The sequence below is a fragment of the Eleginops maclovinus genome, chromosome 11 (genome assembly GCF_036324505.1).
Source record: "Eleginops maclovinus isolate JMC-PN-2008 ecotype Puerto Natales chromosome 11, JC_Emac_rtc_rv5, whole genome shotgun sequence".
Classification (NCBI taxonomy): Eukaryota; Metazoa; Chordata; class Actinopteri; order Perciformes; family Eleginopidae; genus Eleginops; species Eleginops maclovinus.
Window position 1 is genome coordinate 7,412,169 of NC_086359.1, and position 19,626 is coordinate 7,431,794.

The 19,626-nt window shown below is 37.9% G+C and overlaps 1 protein-coding gene across 2 annotated transcripts in view; it reads right to left on the reverse strand.

Annotated features, from left to right (window-relative positions):
• Nucleotides 1–1,631: 1,631 nt before the first annotated feature.
• mtnr1bb (melatonin receptor 1Bb) overlaps nt 1,632–19,626 on the reverse strand; it is a 28,267-nt gene continuing 10,272 nt past the window's right edge. The window contains exons 2-5 of one of the 2 annotated variants that reach the window (XM_063895423.1): nt 8,253–8,371; nt 7,802–8,146; nt 7,107–7,515; nt 1,632–1,678 (exon numbers count right to left, since the gene is read on the reverse strand). In XM_063895423.1, coding sequence (XP_063751493.1) covers nt 1,632–1,678; nt 7,107–7,515; nt 7,802–8,146; nt 8,253–8,371 — 920 coding nt within the window. Of the gene's footprint in view, nt 1,679–7,021; nt 7,516–7,801; nt 8,147–8,252; nt 8,372–19,626 lie in introns of those variants that run through there. The other variant, XM_063895424.1, reaches the window with a different exon arrangement.

The following is a 19,626-nucleotide window of genomic DNA, read 5'->3' on the forward strand; positions in this document are numbered from 1 at the left end:
TTAAACATAATATTAATTTCAATCATTTAATTTACACTTAGTGCAAACCAAATGGCAGAATACAGTTTTCAAACAAACAGTATCAGTGCGTTACTTGTGTTTCTGACATCAAGTCCAAAGGATGTTTATTTATATCAAAGGTCTAACTTTCTGAATAAACCTCGTAATAAACCTATACAGTATTCACCTCATATTATTCAGATAATCAATGTGATTTCATACAAGAGGGCCTTCTAATCTCTGCTTGAAAGAGAATTTAAATTGTTAAATATGCTGGACGATGCAGCTATGTAGTTTGATATTCAAGAAAGAAATGTATGGTAATAATGAAGAGTGGAAAATCTGATTATACTTGAAAGCCTTATTAATCACTTTAATACCAGCTGACATACTCATCATGACTCGTGTTACAGTACGTGTCGTGCTTGGAAAAGTAGTTCTTTAAATTAAAAGGACACATAATTGATGTCTGAGGCTGAATCTGAACCTTTAGTTAGATTTTTTTTACAATTATTTAAATCATCCCCATTTCTCAAAAAGGTCATATGAGAAGATAGTACATGCTGTGTAAATTCTTGAGGTCGTTCTCTTGATTGTTTTTCTAGAAATTCATCACTGACTTGACATTTCCATTGAGTTTACCATACAGATTCAAGTCAAGAGCACCATCTGGATATGTCCTCTAGCAATTATTCGTTATGAGCCATGCAGTCATTTCAGTTAACCCCCCCCCCCCCCCCACACCCCAGAATAATCATAACCCACGACTCCGGTGCTGGATCACCTCCAGCCACTTCTCCATGTCCTGCTCTCTGCTAAAATCTATTCTGCATTCACTTTTCCAAACGCCTTTTCTTCCTGGCAATTCCTTTTTTTCTATAAAACGTCCGTGGGGTTGTATGATGTTCATTGTAAGACTCTAAGTTCCTTTATAATATTATGAGCATGTAAGAAACACTACTACTGACTGGTGATCGGACATTTTTTTAATAAAAAAGTGCTGAAATCTTCACAGATTTTAAAGAAGACAAAGTAAAGGTATTTACAGAAGCACAGGTAAGCATGGTTGCAGTGATCCATCTTACAGCCTTTCACTCTGGAAGTTCCTTACTTCTTTCCCACCCTCAGCATCTTTTCACCGACTGAAGGTAGCAATCAATTCCTTCCTTTCAAACTATCTTTCCATCTCCTACCCGCATAAGAGAAAAGTCTGCAAGTGCTAGGCAGCAGGTATATGGACATAAGGGAGTTCAAAGTATGCACCACTCACTGGCAAAAGCTCTCTTGCTCCAATTCTCAACCTTAAGAGAGAATCACTACCACTGGAAGCTCAGTCAAATCACCCTCAAAAAGTCTGGCATCTGTATCTAAAATAAGAAATGACTTCTAAGTAAATGATGTATTTAAAAAGTAACCTTGGAACCGCTTTCTTGGGAGATAAGCATAATATATATAAGAGCAACACAACTTAGAGCGTCTTTAAGATAGCAAGCAACAAAAAGTATGATACATCAATTTTATTTTCCATAACATTGTGTTTCAGAGCTGTACACATCTTTTTACACACGGTTCACTTTGATGAGACTCAGTGTCACAACCGAGTCGTTTGAGTGTTGCATTTTTAAAATCCATTACATTCCACAGATTTCCCTTTGGTTACTCAGAACATCCTCCGGGCGTCTCGACTTGCACCTGTTAGTGAATTCTTCTCAATGAGATTCACCTCATTAAAACAACATAAGACAAAGCATGCACATTCGCACAGCATCTGGGACAGAAGACACAGCTACTTGCTCGATGCCAATCCCCAGTTTCAAACTCTGCTCATGTTCCAAAAAGACAAAAGTTTTTAATCTGGTGGTTCGTTAAACCTAAAACAAAACATTATAAAACAGGAAGTCTTGAAGAATTGGGGCAACCAGAGATCCTTCATCAGAGTGTGAATGTTTATCAGATACAAATGTTTTGTGCTTTGCAAACATTTCAATAGCTGTTTTATTTACGTTTTTGTTTGTTTTGTTTTAATGGTTTGAATCGATTGGCTTCCTACCTGTAAACTGTAAAGACAGCTTTTGTTACTGTGGTTCGTCTTAGCATTTCGTCTTAGTACTGTAAGCACATTCAATTACCAGTATGATCCCGAGGCTTGTCATTTTATTTTCATCTGAGTGGACGTACCTTGCGCCTAATTAGATCAGCAGAGCATCCTCTTCTGCCTCAAGCTTTGAGCTGATGTTGTCATGCTGTGACATAACCCTGTATGACACAAAAACACAACTGGCTACTGTATGATGAGTGTCCCAAATTGAAAATAAAGGTAGAGAACATTGAGGTTTAAGAACTTCAACCCTGAAAGACCCATGCAGGCACGTAGTTCAGAGTTATTTCTTACACATGCTTATAAAGCTGCCATGTTTCTGCATAGCAGACAGATCAAAACATGATGTTTTATTTCTGATAATACCAACGCTTTAATCACTGATGAGGTTTCTATAATTTGGGAATATGTTGTGACCTATGGCCTGCGATCTTAAAACTGCATCCATAAAAAAGAAATACAATGAAGGGACGGGGTTCATTACAGCTGGGAAATACAAGCTATTTCATATGCAACATATCCCCCATGCTACTTTTTCTCCAAAAGATCATAAGGTAGAATGCTAAAGTCTGAAATCTAAGGAAATGTCAAACCTGCAAAAACCAAAACCAATCAATAATTTGCTCAGATTTGGGGGATGGTGCCATATGAACGCCCACAGCATATTGCAGAAAAAGTGAGTGTGTTTGAGAAAAGCACTCAAAATGATTACTAGCTTTAGCTTTCATGTTTCAATGAAAACAGTGATAACCTCCACTGCCCATTTCATCTATTTATTTATACATAATATGTTTCTTTTTCAAATCAAACTAAAAACCAGCTTTAGTACACCATTTTTAGTTTTTTAGATAAGCATTGCAATGTTAGTTTTCTCACTTTGAAAACCGCATTCCTCATTTGGCAGACTAAACCATTACCTTATAGGCTATTACTCATTAAAGTTGAGTGAGAAATTGCACTGGTTTGTTTTAAAAACTCAAGCTGCTCAAGCAGTGAAGTTCAAACATGATTTGTGGATCTATCCTTCAAGCTGTTGCGCAAGGTGTCATTTTCAGTGGCACAGAGAAAAAAAACCCAAAGTAAGGGGGCAGACGGTGAGCATAGGGAACATAAATGAACAAAGTTACATTATGTGGCTTTAGGGTATAAAGAAAGAAAAAGAGAAAGAGATAATATTTGTTCTTCCGTTTCGGCAATTGAGTCTCTTGCTGGAGGCCTGCATGTGGACTTCTGCACAATGCTGAAGAGAAAATGTTCTTAAGATGACTCTGCTGAATCCTTAAAAAGAAGGCAATAGAAAAACTGGCACTTGCCATAATATTAAAGATTGCCAAATGTTATTAACTGTAAGGCAGTACTGTGGAATGAAAGAAAAGACTCTGAAGGACCCCAGGTGATGTAAAGATCCCCCCCCTGCAATAATTCAACACATTGTATGTACAACTAATGTTAACTATGCACATTTCTTTGGTTTGAAGTGTTTAAAAGTCATCTCAAACACTCTCCAGATGTTTGAGCATTAGTTCTACCATAAACACATCGCTCTTTTTGAGTTGTTAAGCGTTTGCTTTGAAGCTCTTCCTTCACTGCAGCAACCTGGACACAACTCCCACTTCCCGAGTGACCTTCTCACCTCCCCTTATCAGGACAGCATTGTGTCGCCTCATCTTATTCTTATCTCTCAAGCAAAACACGTTATGTACCGTTGATTTCAACCCTCCTTTGCACCGCGGGTGTCAAATTGGTGCTTCCAAATATTTAGACTTTGCTTTCAATTCAAGCTCTCCATGTGTGACTATGTTTGATATATTGGCTTGGCACATTTGTACCCTGTATAAGAACACACACAGGTGTTATTACCTATGTGAAAAATTCAACCCCAAAACAAATAAATGGTTGTGAAGAACTTCATTAGCATGTTTTTAAATGTATACGATAATATGTTTACTTCTTTTTTTTTTACTCTAATGAAAGTAATATACCTATGAACGAAATTATATAGATGATAACTTGCAATTATCAGTTCATTTAATCAAGCCACACTGGAATACAAATGCATGTGGTAAAGCAATGTACATGCCCATTAAGCAAGAGGTGGTTTTTGATACACTTTGCATTTGTAGTAGAGTTAATGAAAAGAGAGCATTGAACAGTAATGCACTGTTCATCTGTTCGGTTATTGAGCTTCAGACACGTATATTAACATTTCAAATACATCTCCAATAACAACATACCACTGTTAAATACCACACTGACAGTAATTTAAAAAATATCGATTTGAAACGTCTTTTGACTCCCTTATATGGCAGCCAAAAAACTGCAAATATTTCCGACAACTGTGTAGCATGACAACATGTTCGGTAGGCACCCTGAGATGTGAATACAGATATGAGCAGTATCTTTTTACATCTTTCAACACACGATTCAGTTGAGAGGCGATGAATGTCGCTCTTCTGTCAGTTTATTTACAGCCAAGTGACAGTACAGCTCCAAAATACATCCCTAGCTGTACTCTTTTTGATGTTTTCTTTCCACGTTGAAAGCATCAAAATGTGGCCCTGATGAATTAGGTTTGTTTTTTATTGAATACGAAAACACATTACCTATGAAATGAAAAGCTAAAATGTTGCATAAGTACTCCAGAATAAAGAAAAGTAATTGCCAATGACCACATTCTGCATACAGTATGATGCAGTAGCCAGAGGAACCTGCACTTCTTTATAACTTGCTGCACATTCGGTAAATGTATTTTCCAGCTTTCCTTTTTTCAAGTGACTGGAGCTTTTTAAATCATTTTGCACTGAATCAGTAAATAAATAAATATACTAAGTCGAGGGACTATTTCCTCAAAATGTATTTGGGTCTTAGTTGCAACTGATGTTGAATCAGGACCACTTTTTTTCAAATTGCATAGCAAAGTGTTCTTGTGCCCACTACAGTATATTCATTCTTATGAATGGCTATTCTTGGAAATTGTACTAAGATGTGGTTAATATGTCCCCATCGGTGTATGGAGTTGTGCTCTCGCTGTGTAAAGTCTGCACTGCGGGTCTACAGTGGGGAAAGAAGAACTAACTGTATGTGATAGTACAAACAGTATAAGCATCAAAATAAACTTCATTAAAAATACCTTTAAAAATCAATTTCAGTACTTGAGTAAATGTACTTACGTTCCACCACTGATATTCTCTAAATTAAATTGTGCCCTATATTGTAGGTTAAAGGGATAGTCCGGCGAAGATTGACCCCAGGGTCTTTTTCTGGATGAAAACTGATCAAGTGAGCCCTCCAGAAAGTATTTTTCGTTCATCAACCAGTATTGAGCTTGCCCGGAAAAACCAGGAGCAACGCCAAAATGGCTCACAGTGCATTCGATCGGGGCAGTGCGCAGAACGCTTCCAAAACGGCATTTTTTAACCATTAACATTGCTTGAAATAGCACCAAACCTCTACAGCAGCATGACTAGGGTCCCTGCACATAAAACGGAGCACCAACAACGTAGTTTTCAGACCCGTTCAGTTCAAGGAGGAATGTTTTGGAATGTATAATTCCAATGAAAGGAGTTGCATGTAAGGTGAGTCTTGTAAAATAGTTCTTTTTAATAAACTTCGGGTTTGCCAACTACGTTGTTGGTGCTCCGTTTTATGTGCAGGGACCCTAGTCATGCTACTGTAGAGGTTTGGTGCTATTTCGAGCCATGTTAGTGGTTAAAAAATGCCGTTCAGGAAGTTCTGTGCACTGCCCCGATCGAATGCACTGTGAGCCATTTTGGCTATTAGCGTTGATCACGGTTTTTCCGGGCAAGCTCAATACTGGTTGATGAACGAACAAAAAACTCTCTGGAGGGCTCACTTGATCAGTTTTCATGCGGAAAAAGACCCTGGGGTCTATTTTCGCCGGACTGTCCCCTTAAAAATGAATATATATCTATTTAGTTTAGTTGTTTTAATAGCCCTATCTCCACAGTTTTGTAGTTTTGATCACAATTTTTTCAATTAATATTTATATATGTATTTATTTGCTACAAGCTACTGTATATACAGTTGGCTATAACTACACGTTGATGAAATATGTAAAGATGTTTTTGTGCTATTAATAAATTCATGTTGCACTGATATAACATTAGAACATTATGAATCCATATAATGTAATTGTAAACGTTAGAGAGATGAATTTATTGTAAAAGCTGGGTATTTTTTTCAGACATTGTTTTTTGCCACTTAGAGTACATGCAGCTCCCAGTTACCTGTCATTAAATGGTATCGCGATACATTTTCATTTTCAAACCAAAGCAGTTGTGAAGTATTTGTACAAGCAACGGATACAGCAGCAGCAGCAGCAGCAGATATGTGGGTTTCCTCCACATTTCTTTTGAACTGAAACTTAAAAACAGCCATGTTAATTGGCACATCTTATTTTGTGCGGTTCTAGCTTTGTGCATGACTTGCTTTGTTGTTCATTTCCTGAATTATGTTTTATGTTCATTACTAAGTTTGTGTTTGTCATTTTTTAAGTGCAAAAATACATTACTGTCACCACATCAAATCCCATTATACTGATTTCATACATTATGTACACAAAGACGTTATCTAGTCTTCTACCACTCTAACAATCCAGCATTCAGTTGAGGCGAGTTGTACTATTTGAGGCTCTCAAAGTTACTAAACAGTAGTATAGGTTTACCAGTGGTTACCTGGGGTCTACACCAGCAGAAAATTACTAATGTACCATTCATATTGTTTTCAGATGTACGAGCAAAATGAAACTGCAATGATTGGCTCTGTTTTACCAGCACAAAGCAGCATCTTTAACATGTTTGCTTTGGTAATGCTTAGTAGGTGAGCATTTCAGAGGAAACTTTGTTCTGATCAATGTCATTTAACCAAAACCAAGCCATGTATTCCAGTTTCATCTGTTTCCTTTTAGCTGCACAACTGACTGGTTGTCACATAAAAACAGGGATTACCAGTTAACAGGCTCATAGATTTAGATTTCATTGTTTGTTTGAACGATCTCTGACAGAATCGTTGTTGTTGAGTGGCTGAGGCGGCGATTGCTTGCTCCTCAGGCTCCTGCCCTCCGTGGCGCCTCGTGAAGTCTCCGTCACAAAGAGCCGAACCATCCAGTTTGATGTTACAATGCGTTTGTACTCGTTCCTGAAATTCCGGTTGAGCAAGCCATAGATGATGGCATTCAGACAACTGTTAAAGTAGGCCATGAAGTAGCTGACCACAAAAAGCCATTCTGGGATACGGGGAACCACACGAGACGGATCAATGGCCACCGCCAAGCCAATCAGGTTGAGTGGAGCCCAGCAGATGGCGAACAGCACAAAGACCACAAACATGGTGATGAAGTTCCGCACGTCACTTGGTCTGATTCGAGGACTCTCCTCTGATTTCACTTTGCGTCGCACCTGGACAAAGACAAAAAACACATCACCGTGCGTTGGCTCTCTCTATCACACCCATACAAACAAACAAAAACTCACCCAGATATTACTCCAGACATCTGCCAAATCTAATCTATGCTCAAACAGTAAAGGGTCAATGATTAAAGGTCAACATGTTAAACCTGGGAGTGTCCACCATATTTCAAATCCAATTTTGATGCTTTTTAATTTTTTACAGCTGTTCGTAATGAAATCATAACTTTGTTGGTTCAAAGACACAAATAACCAAGGAGAGAAGCATAAGACTGACCTGAATCACAAGTACCCAGATGCGTAGATAACAGAAGGTAACCACTGCGATGGGAACCAAGAAGTGAACCACCACTACCGCCACCGTGTAGGAGCTGCTGACATTCTGGGCGAAGGTGCAGGAGTAGACCCTCGGGTCGTAGCGCAGGGAGCCAACAAAGAAGTTTGGGATTATAGCCACCACTGTGAGCAGCCAAATTAAGGCAACAAACAGCAGAGTGTTGCGAAAGCTGTACAGCCGACTGTAGGAGAATGAGTGACAGATGTAGCAGTATCTGTTCACTGCAATCCCAGTGATGTTGAAAATGGAGCCAATGACACTCAGCCCCATCACAAAACCGCTGACCTGAACAGAAAGAAAGAAAGTAAAGTGTTTGTGTCAGATAAGGATATGGTTTACTTGCTTTTTATTGGTAGGGAATGGAAACATGCTGTTAGTAATGTGATCTTACCATGCATTGTGTGTTTCCCAGTGCCCATCCATCGTGGAAAAGCGCGTAGAGAACCATGGGGTAAGGGTAGAAGGCTACCACAAGGTCAGCAAAGGCCAAACTCACCACAAAGACATTACCTGGAGAGGAAGACAAAGAAAACAGTCTCTTAGGTACATTCAAAGTAACCTGCTCCCTGATCATGAGACGATTTGTATGCTTCAGGATGCACCATAATTAGACTGTTCCTCTAAATGGGCTCTAATGGCTTCACCCCTCATCTTCCCATCTTGACACATTGAATTGCCTTCTGATCGAAATTGTAAGTAGCAACGCTTTTGATGCATTTACATTTAAAGTGCTCATATGTGCGCATATAAAGCAACAAAATGACCCTCCATATAGTTCCCATATACTGTACTCTATACTAGTCATAAACCTTTGTAGCTTACAGCTTGCATGTGTTTCAGAAAGCTTTAATATGGCATAAGAAAATAAATCTTGCACATTTATTATGAATTACTCTGGTCCAGATTCCCTTAGACTTTTTGTTAAGACTGGAATGAGTTATGGACTAGGATTTATTTTCTCAGTTTTTTTATCGATATTACAACTTTGTGGTTGCCTTGATTTATAAGCTAAAAGCAAGCTAATTGTATCCACTGTTTAATTTATTGCTGGCTCCTCATTCCTGTGTTTGGCTGACAGAGCTAACAGCTAATGAAACAACACGCATATGTCACAGTTTCTGTTCAAAAGACAAAACAGTCAACACAGAGCGTTACACTGCAATGAAGATCATCGACAATCGACTGAGTGTAATGTTCTCGTTGCCGTTCTGTTTTTCCCTCCTTTGCCCGTCTTCACACCTGCTCTGTATCAGCCTCGTAAGTCTTTCCCTGCTCCCACGGTTCTGCAAATCTGCTCCAGCCTAATTACCTCGTTCCTCTCACCTGCACTTCTCCCTCTCTCCATCTGCACTTCCTCCCCTCGTCAGATTGTTCAGTCTCGGTTTAGCTTCGTGACATTAGGTTTTGACTTGCCTTGCCTCTAATTCATTTATATAGTAAGGTTCAACGTCACTGCTCACGGAGTGCTTCACAATCATAGAAATATAATCCAAACAAGCACACTAAAATCTCTGTAAAACTGAATATTCATGGTAACAGACTTAACACACATGTTAAAACATAACATACCACCTTCTACCTAAATGCCTGTCTGATCAGATGTGTTTGAGAGTCCGAATACCTTCTTTGTATTTGTGAGTACACTAACCAAAGGCTTAAGTACAGCCGACTGGAAAGCAGGCTCTACAATTTAGCTGAGTGAAATCGATTATAAACAGAGAATCTAAGGCACCAACAAACACAAAAAGTTTAACAAATATAAGGCAGATGAATCAACATTTACCAAATTAAACATTTGAATTGCACTTGGGATACACGCTATGAAAGCTTTACAGTGCAGTATGTTATTCCATGTGCCCCTGCATGGAATAACATACTGCACAATGAGAGGAAACTCTCAAGGGGCCTGCATTGAAAGACAAGAAGAAATTTAAGTGGGTACACAAAAAGTAATAGCCTTATAAATAAACTTTTTAAAAAAGGTCTCTTTCATTGCTTACACAGAGAGAGAGCGAGAGAGAGAGAGTCATCCACCCTTAACAAAGAGCTAACAATAATGATGATTATTATTATCACAGCATCCAAAGGCTTGAGAGTGGCAGCAGAAGCCTCCATGTATAAAATATCCCCATAATAAGACTGATAAGGCGTGTGTCTCTATTAGTAAGCACCAACATTTTAATTTAATTACAAAAGTGTCCATGATTAAATGTGTGTATGCGAGGGGTTACGGCAAATGCAGCATAGCATTGTCAATTATAGCCCGATAAGACTCAATAACCCAACAGTGTTGCTTCTTTCCAGTGTTTTCCATTATTAAAAGGACTGTGGGCCATGGTGAAACAAAACAAGATTCTCTAAGGGGTCCTTTAACACGATAAAACGGATATCTTGTTGGTCTGAATTGTTCATTATCAAATGCTTTGTGCGTGTGTGGGCTTGTGTGTCCCATTTCAATGACTGCATTATGCAATGAAGGTAGACACACATAAATCACTGTTAAGACAGTTTCTGCTTAAGTTTAACCTTGACGCTGTACAGCCTTATTTAACAAAACCATTGCTATTCTCCTAGTTCTTTCAAAAGGCTTGCTTGTTTATTTTTGCAGCGTTTTTTTTTTTTAAAACTTGATTTTAGACCACACAAAGATGCTTTCATGAGCTGATTTAATTAAGACTTACTGATAAAGGGTTGCATCATTAATCATTAACAGATTGAAAGTAATGCTTTTTAAACTTGCTCAAAGAACTGCACTTGATGATCAAGGCCTATTTTGATTGAGATCACTTTAATCATGGCTGCTCAGTTGAAATTAGACAGTGGAACTTGAGTCAGCCATCACGCAATGAAAGTTAATGAACATACATGAAGGCAGACTTTATTTTTAATTTCCTTTTTATACACTAAACAGTTTCTGACGTTTTTGAATCCACTTCTAATGGGACAGAATTGATTCCTCCATCGTCATAAAAACCTCAAAAAGAAATTCCATGAAGGTGTTAAATCACATATGACTGCAAATACAGGTTTGCTGATATTTATGTTAATTTGATATTCACGCATCTAACTGAGTCACCTGTAACACGCAAAGACCGTAGCATATTTGGAATAGTGACAGTTCAGCTTGTCTACACAAGCTTTAAAATATTCAGACAATTATCACCAAGCGGTCAGAGCCATGTTTTATTTTTGAGAGGCAATCACCACTTTTCTAAAAATCGAATAATAAAGTGTCTGACCTATAAAGGACCCGCTGTTCCACTGTGCTGCCATAGATTCACAAAATATGAGAAAAAACTAAATCTTCCATAAACTCTTGTAAAGCTGCACAACTGTTACTAGCATTTTCATGCATAATTGCATACTAAATCCACTTTCAGGTACTTGGGCCAAATGTATTTGTTTCATTGTTTTGCAAAAGCATTGTTTAACAGAGAAATACATGTTATTTTTGCCATTAGGTTTATTGAGTATATTACTTAGTTTGAGAATCCATGATCAGAAAAAGTAGTCAACAAAATGTTAAATGTGTGTGAGGGTGTAACACTCAACATAAAATACATAACAAAAAATTGTAAGTGAGTTATTTCCACTCACAAAAGAAACTAATGTATGTATGTATTAGGGCTGCTGTAAAAACAGGCATATGGTTACAATTTTCAAGACAAATGAAAGAGAAATCCTTTCTGTGATAGCTGTTATTTTCTGACATGCAATGCTGTTAATGCCTGAAGACTGGATGAGCAGACATTGCCACACATGCTTTGCCCTAGCAAGGACCCAGCAAATCAGTGTGTGGGCTTGAGTTTGTTTGTTTGAGAAAGAAAGAGCTAAAGCTGTTTGCTTCGTTTTCTCCACCATCAGCTTGATAGAGAGCAGCGGACATTAGACGGAGCAGCTGACCACATGTGTGGAGCGCAGATAGATGTAAACCTGAGAGAGTTTTTCAACCATCTGTTCACTCAGACACGGATTATTATGATGATCACTGTAATTATATGCAGATTACAGTCTTAAATTAAATATCTTGTTTTATGGTGTAGAGCAATGGAAAGTATAGTTTGATTACACTACAACTTAATTTAACCAGCAACCCCTGTGAGTGGGGTTTAATTTGGACAAGCAGCTACTCAGAGACCTTGCATTTTTTGAATTTCCAGATGAAAGCATATGTAGAGGCGTTAAATTTAATTTGCAGAAGCAATTTATTTGCCGTTCAAAAAGGAAATTAACAAACATGCATGGTAAGCAGTAATTTTTGCTCTGCTGGAAGTTTGTTTATACTTAATAAGGAGATAGGATATTCCTTGGATTGAAGTTTGCACAGCTCTTGCATGATTTAATATCATAATAACACTGAAACGTAGTCTTGTTTGTCAAGGCATGCGTGCAGATTGCTGTTATAAACAATTTTAGAACTGAAATAGATTTTTTGCATTTCCCTCCCCCTCTGTAAGCCTTTCCCCATCGGCAGAGATTGAGAAAAATGTTTCCTCTTAATAACAATTTTTATTTTAAAATGTTTTTCCTGTGGAAGGAAAAAAAGCAGTTTCGCGTTGTTAGCATTTAAATGTGTGTGCAGTGAAGGAACAGGGCCAGTTACACTAAGATGCTAAAGGAAAGATGGGGACTAAATCCAGAAATGAGAGATGTAGAGGGGGAGGTGGTCACACGTGTGAATCAAATCTGCAGTTTCATGTGGAACGACTCGTTATCCAAAGAGAAGTTGGGAGCAAATCAAATTTTAGAAGGGCTATTAATACAATCACCACAAGACATGATATAAGCAATTAACATCCTGTTTAAAAAAATAATATAAAACCGTTATTTTTGGTAATTTCTGCAATCTGTTAACAGAGAAGAACATGACTCAAAGGCAAAAGGGACTTTCAAACATGGCGAAAAATAAAAGAAGGTTAAAGGTTGGCAGGGGATTGTTAGCAGAAGAAGAAGAGAAGGGAGAATAAACTGATGACAGAAGACAAGATCAAATAGCTTTGTAGGTAAGGCAATAAAGTATTCTGTCATCGCTACTATACATCAGGGTCTTTTCTCATCATGCCAGCAGCTTTCCCGCTCCGCCGCCTGGCAGATTGCCTGGTCAAACGTATCTGACCCAACAAGGGGAAAAAAAGAAAAACCTTCAAAACCTCTCCACCACTGGCAGTTATTTAGTATTCAGTCAGCTGCTCTTGAGATTCCTTAACCAAGAAGTTATGATGATGACACACAAACCCTCCTTCCTCGGATCGTAATGATTATCAGAGGTTGAATGTTTTTCTTACAGAAAAAAAACAAGGGACCAGACACTCACTGAGACTGCAAGGTGAATGATCAGGCAATGCTACCAGTCTGGCATTGAATGGCTCCTACTGTAAAGAAAATAACCTTAAAAGTGCTCTTCATCACGACCACATTAAAACAAGAAGTTCTATGTTTATATGCTGTAACTGAAAAGCAGTTATTGCCCCAGGCAACTACTGAACAGTGAGTTAAACTTCACTCTCATAGCTTACAGTTTGTGTAGGAGCAAGGACAAATATAGCCAAAGATACTTTCCAACATTTAAAACGTCCGACTTTGGCTTTTCAAGACAAAAAAAGAAGCTGGAAATGAAGTTGACAATCAAAGATAACTGTTGGAAAAGTGTTTCTTCAATAGCCAGGAATCTTGTAACATCCGCAAAAAGACAGCGTGGTGATGCTGAGCTGGCATCACTATCATCTTGATCTGGGACTGAAGTTTGAAGGGGCACAACATTTGCAAATAAAAAAGTCTGACAGGTGAAACTAAAACATATATATATATATTTGTATACATATATTCAATAAAATGTAGTCCTCAAAGTCCACATAAATAAAAACATAGATGTCCTATTTGCATACAAATTCATGGCTTTCTCATCATCAAATTCCAAGATATTCTAACTCACTATTTAATCATTTCTAGGTGTATAGGAGAAAATCCATTTTAAGTGAGTATATTGGTAAGAGAAAAAAACCCAAAAACATCCCTTAGGTAACATTTTAATTGAAAACCAGCGAAAGTTTTGACAATTATTTTTTAATTTGACCGTCTTAGTTTACCTTGAAGTCGGTGCTGGACTCCAACCAGCTACAAAATGTCAAACATAGTTAAGTTTGGATCAGCAATAGATTAAAAAAAAGGATAAAGAAATAAAGAAGTTGCATTTTGTACCGTAACAAAAATACTATACATTTCTTATTCGAGTCCAAGTCTAACTTATAATTCAACATTTCCCGAAAGGTAAAAGTTTTATACAAATCTAAGTATGCAAATATATAATCAGTTTGGCCCTCTGTACACAGAACATTAAACTGCTTCCTAAAGCTTTATTTTATTCACTACGGGACTAAGGGTTATGTTTCTGCTCTTTATGCTGTGTGCATACTAAAACTAGCTTATCAAACTCATTCATCGACTAGTTTCATCTGCATACCATTCATGCCAAATGTGCTGCCCCAGCATGTGCAGAAGTGTGTATCTGTGTGTGCGTTTGTGCAGCTGCCCTAAATAGCCTGTTCATGTACAAACCATGCCACACAGTGTTACTGTTCATACATTATTCAAAATGTTGTCTGTTTCAGGGGAAGAACAGACTCGTTTTGGCACAGACAGTCATTTGTTTAGTACCACAGTCCTCTGGGATATTTCACAAATATGTCAGCAAATGGTATTTTTACCCTGAAGCGATACATGTGAATTGGAAATTGCGGTGGACCAGAAATCTCCTTTTTAAAATCTTAAGCTCAAGTGTTTTGCCACATAAATAATACATTGTATGGTAATAGTTTGATGAATTTGATACATAACCATGTCTTTTTTAATGATCTGTAAAAAAGTGCCTTTCGTGTTGGCTATTTACTCTAACCCAAGGAACTGTGTTATGGTTTTTGATTAAATATTTATGTAATTATCATTAGAACGTCCTTTCTGCAGCGTCTAGACTTCACAGCCACCACGGCCCCGGGTAGACCCCCACACCAGGGACGGATTAACAGTCATTGGGCCCCTGGGCCTGTGACGGCCCCCCCCCCCCAAAAAAAAGAAGCACCACGCTAACCCTCTCGCACAAATCAGCGGTGTTAAAGGTTGCGCTAAAAGCACAGTTCGAATGCTCAAAGAACAAGTCAAAGAACACACATAAGCACACAAGTCAAAAATAAGCAGGCGCAATGCAAGGGGCCCAAACCCCTACATCACACAGATCACATCACTCATAAGAAAACTGCTTGAAATCATGCATTGTCATCAAGGCTTGACAATATTCTAACCTTCGAAAGGGGGGGCCAGCTTGCAAAAGGTTGGGAACCCCTGCTTTATGGTATATCCTACCCCATTCTAACTGATTTAAGGGCCCTTTTCCGATATTAGGGATGAATAACATTGATAAGCTGTGGTTCAGGAGCACTATATGACATATCATATGCTATACTATTTAATTGATCATCAGACCGTCACTTTTTTGTTACTGGTTTCTGTTCATTTCAAAATAAAGTGTATATTGTGTTCGTTATTTTTTTTGTTTATTAACTAGACAACTTGGTGATGTTATAATAACATATATCAGTCATAAACTAAACCCTAAGTGTATATTTTGTAATTGAACGTTTTTATAACTTACAATACAATACAAAAAGATTGAGGATACAAATAATGTCATGCTATCATCATCATAAATAACTTTGAATTCACATCGAAGACAAGAAACATAAATTACACATCCAAAAAGCTCTAGCTCTATATTGGCATTTATTAAATGAGTACGTCTTACCCTGTGGACCAACGTAGCTATTACACGTTTATGTGTGAGACTGGTTTGGAAAGAATACATGCAAATTGATTAAGTGACACACTGAGCAGACTAATATTTAAGTGTCACATTATGACCTGATAACATGCAGAGTGAGAGCAGAGAAAGGGTCTGAAAGCAAAATCTTAGCAAGTTTTGAGATCATTAAGTCGAAATGCTTCTTCTTTAATTGCAGCTGGGATTAATTACTCCATGAAATAAAACCCTACTTAGTCCGAAAATTACAATAAGAAGAGTCAGCGTTCATTTCCAAATAGACATGTTAGCATATGGACTAAGTTGGTGGGATGGCAACATGGTGTTGTAATGTGATTTAAAAGGCTGGTGATTGTATTCCACTCACAGAAACCTCTAAGCTCCCAGAAGCGGTCTTCCAAAAGGTGTTTTTCTATGTAATGGCCACACATCGTGATTCTGAATGGGTTGCCAAGGAAAATAACCTTTAACTCAGCTTTATTTTATTTATTTGTTCTTTCTTTTCGAGGAAGAGAATTTGACATATGTATGCAGAGTCATCTCTCACGTCCCAAGTGTCCAACTATCTTTGTCCTTGGGCATAAAGGTCACTACGTTGGTACTATAATAATTCCAAGCAAAGTAGTTTTACAGTAATATATATTTTTAAAAAGGTGTGATCAATAAGGTCTGATTCAGATGGTGCACTTCTGACCAGGTTATTGTTGCTCAAACAGTTCTAGACAGCCCAATCAGGATTGAACATGATAATTGCTTTACACAAGTACCATACAGTACACCGAGACATAAGTAAGTATAGATTGTTTTAGTGGTACAGCTGTACTTCAGGTAAAGGATATTTGCAATTTACCATATACAGCATACAAGCTTTGCTCTTTAAAATCACAGACATCTGTTTCAGGAACACCATGAAATGAACTTTGATTTAGAGATGAAAAAACATGTCTTCAGTGTTGCTGAATGTGCTGCATAATTCATATTATGCCAGGCATTGTGAATGTGCTGTGAGCCAGAGACCCTGTGAACATCTCACAAAAAATGGGCACTGCCAAATGATTTCTCATCATTTGTCAAAACAACAAAAAGAAATTGGTTTAATGAGAGAACTCAAGCCTGTTATGTAACAACACGTTGAGCCAAGCTAGACCATAAATGGCAAAGAATTCCAGAAAACTAAAGCCAAAATACAAGCAATATACTTTTTATATATATATATATATACATGTATGGCATTTCAGTAAAACCTGAAATGCCACCCGTAGTGTTAAGAATACTGATCATATTTTATTGGTTCTGTATCCAGAGAAACGAGGACACAGTTTTTGGAAAGAGATGTTGAATATTTTCTAATATGCTGATTTTCAAATGTGACATCCACGAAAAAAAAGCGGGTAGCACAAATTGCAGAGGTGGATATTTCAAAGCAAATCTGCATGGTAATTAAACCACGAGGGAATTTGAGATTGGGGTTATACTGTATCTTGACAATATTCCCTGACTTGTGATCACTGAACTGAATGTTGACACCTTTAAAGAGATGGAGGGAAAGACAGAGACTGAGCTAGAGAGATCTTAAGATAATCAGACAACATCTGTGAAATCCAGCAGTTCAGAGGCTGTGTGGAAGTTAGAGTTTGATGCTGATCAGAACAATCAACAAAGAAACTTTAGTTGTTTCAAAGAGCCAGAGATGAACTCACTTCTCTGGGGCTCACCAGGCACGTTAACAATCAGCTGATACAAGGGCTGTAATGTATTTCATGTTAATGCGGAGGGTGAAAACAGTCGGTTATTTGCTGTTAGAATAATACATCCTTGTATGGATGCTTAAGAGTTATTTTTATAAACCTGCACCTCCTATACTAAAACTGTCCTATTGTACTTTTCAATACCCTTTATCGCCAAGGCTGCATGTCAAATTATTGCTTTCTCAAAATATCTGCAAATGTTTAGGACATTTTGTAACTAATGTGGATCTCAAGCCTGTCCTGGCCGTCCAAATATTTTCAACAGGACTAAAAGATATTAGACGGCCAGTAAAGTGTCGGCCATATACTGTAGGTATAATGTGTGCCATGTTTACCATCTTAGCTGAGCATGTTAGCATGCCAACAGACTCTTATTAGCCCCAAACTCCCGATCGTGTTTTACTGATGGCAACATTTCCCTCATTTCTTTTGGTCCACTTGGCACTGGTTTACTTCTTTGAGTTTATCTTTGAGGAAAGTGTACAAGCTCCTGTTGTCACAAATTAGGTCTGCTAGTGTCAGCATTATAGTTAAAAGAAAGACCTTGGTGAAACCCAAAGCAGATCAGTAATGAACTATAATTGGCAAGGGTGGGAAAAGTACTGCCAGTCAGCTCTGCATGTTGGTTCCCCGCTGTTCTAATCATCTTGCCCAAAGGTGATGAAGCTCAGCAGCCAGGCTAGCTGCTATCGAACTGTGGGCTTCAGCACCATCATCTACATCCTTCTTTTGGCTGGGGTATTTATAACAAACAGTATGAGAGCAGTAAGTGTGTACAATACAGTACAACTGAGGACTATAAAGCCACAACATGTTGCTGAGATATGGTATAAAACTTTGTGGAGCAAATTTGAGGAATCATGTGAAAATTCCCCCAACGCAAATCTACTTGATATATGATTTACTTTTTAAAAAGCTGCGACAAGAAAAACAACAAGAAAGTCTAAGAATAAATCAGAAGGCAATTTAGCATATAAACTGAAAGTGTCTCTTGGAGAATGTGGCTGGAAAAATAGTAGAAAAACAACTTCCTCCTTGTCATGCTCGGTGGGGTTGCTAAGCACACACTTAGTTCAGTTCTTCCTCGGGCTAACTTTTATTGTGGACTTTGTCATAATGTCACTACTTTGATTAAAACATGGAAACAAGGTTAAAGTTTCATGTTTTTCTCAACAAAAAAAAACAAAAAACATGCAAATGCTGGAAAGCCCTAACTGTGTCATGTTTTCCACTTCTTCTTATCAAAAGTATATCACTGATCAGTCAATCTGTGAATCTTATCCGCACTTTGTTTCTTCCTTCTTCAGCTTCTTTTTATGCGTCACATTTTTAGTAGACACCTTGAATGGTTGGTGTCATGTTTTCCTGTCAGTGTCTCTGATTTTTTATCTTAAATGCATGCCACATTAATGATGCACTCTTGATGATGGCCTTGGGTGTGAGTGCATGAGAATCAACACAGCACAACAATCTCATGTCAGTCAATAACCCTTTACTGCCAGATTTCTACAGAATTGCTTTTCTATTACAGGTGATTTCACCTCCTGTCTCCCTGACATGCTGGGGTGCCATATATAGCGCATGTGTGCCTGCCGACAGCTGACTGTTATTTGAGTGTTCTGTTCGCTTTATCTGTTGGGAGGAGGATATTTCTTGGAAAATCCGTAGACCTATGGGAGGTAGGGATTGTGAAAACAACAAGTGCTTCAATTTACATAAAATTACATTTTAAACGGGCAAATTGCACGTCAAAAAAGTGTAAATAAAATATGTATTGAACAGGAAGAAAAGCAATTTACTGTGTTTTTTTTCATGTTGTTATGACGATTTTCTGTTCCCCACAATTTTTTCTCCAGTCTATAATTTTCTCTTACTTAATCAAAAGTTCTCGCAGGTAGAACTAGTTGCGATATCCACTGCTTTCTGGAAACCTATGACAGACGGGGATATAATGTTAACATTATTCATTAAAAAAATGACAAAACCATTCCATAGTGAGTATAATTTGAATATTGTTAGGCTGCTGTGGTTTATCACAGACAACACATTGTTTTGCCTGTTATAGGTGAAGCAGGTTAAGTCAAATAAAGATATTGCTAGCTATTCATCTTTTGCAAGGCTGTTAATCCACCTGTCTCTCCAACCACAACATGTTGTGTACATCACAAAGGTGTGTGTGCATTTGATGAAGCTGTCATGTATCATTA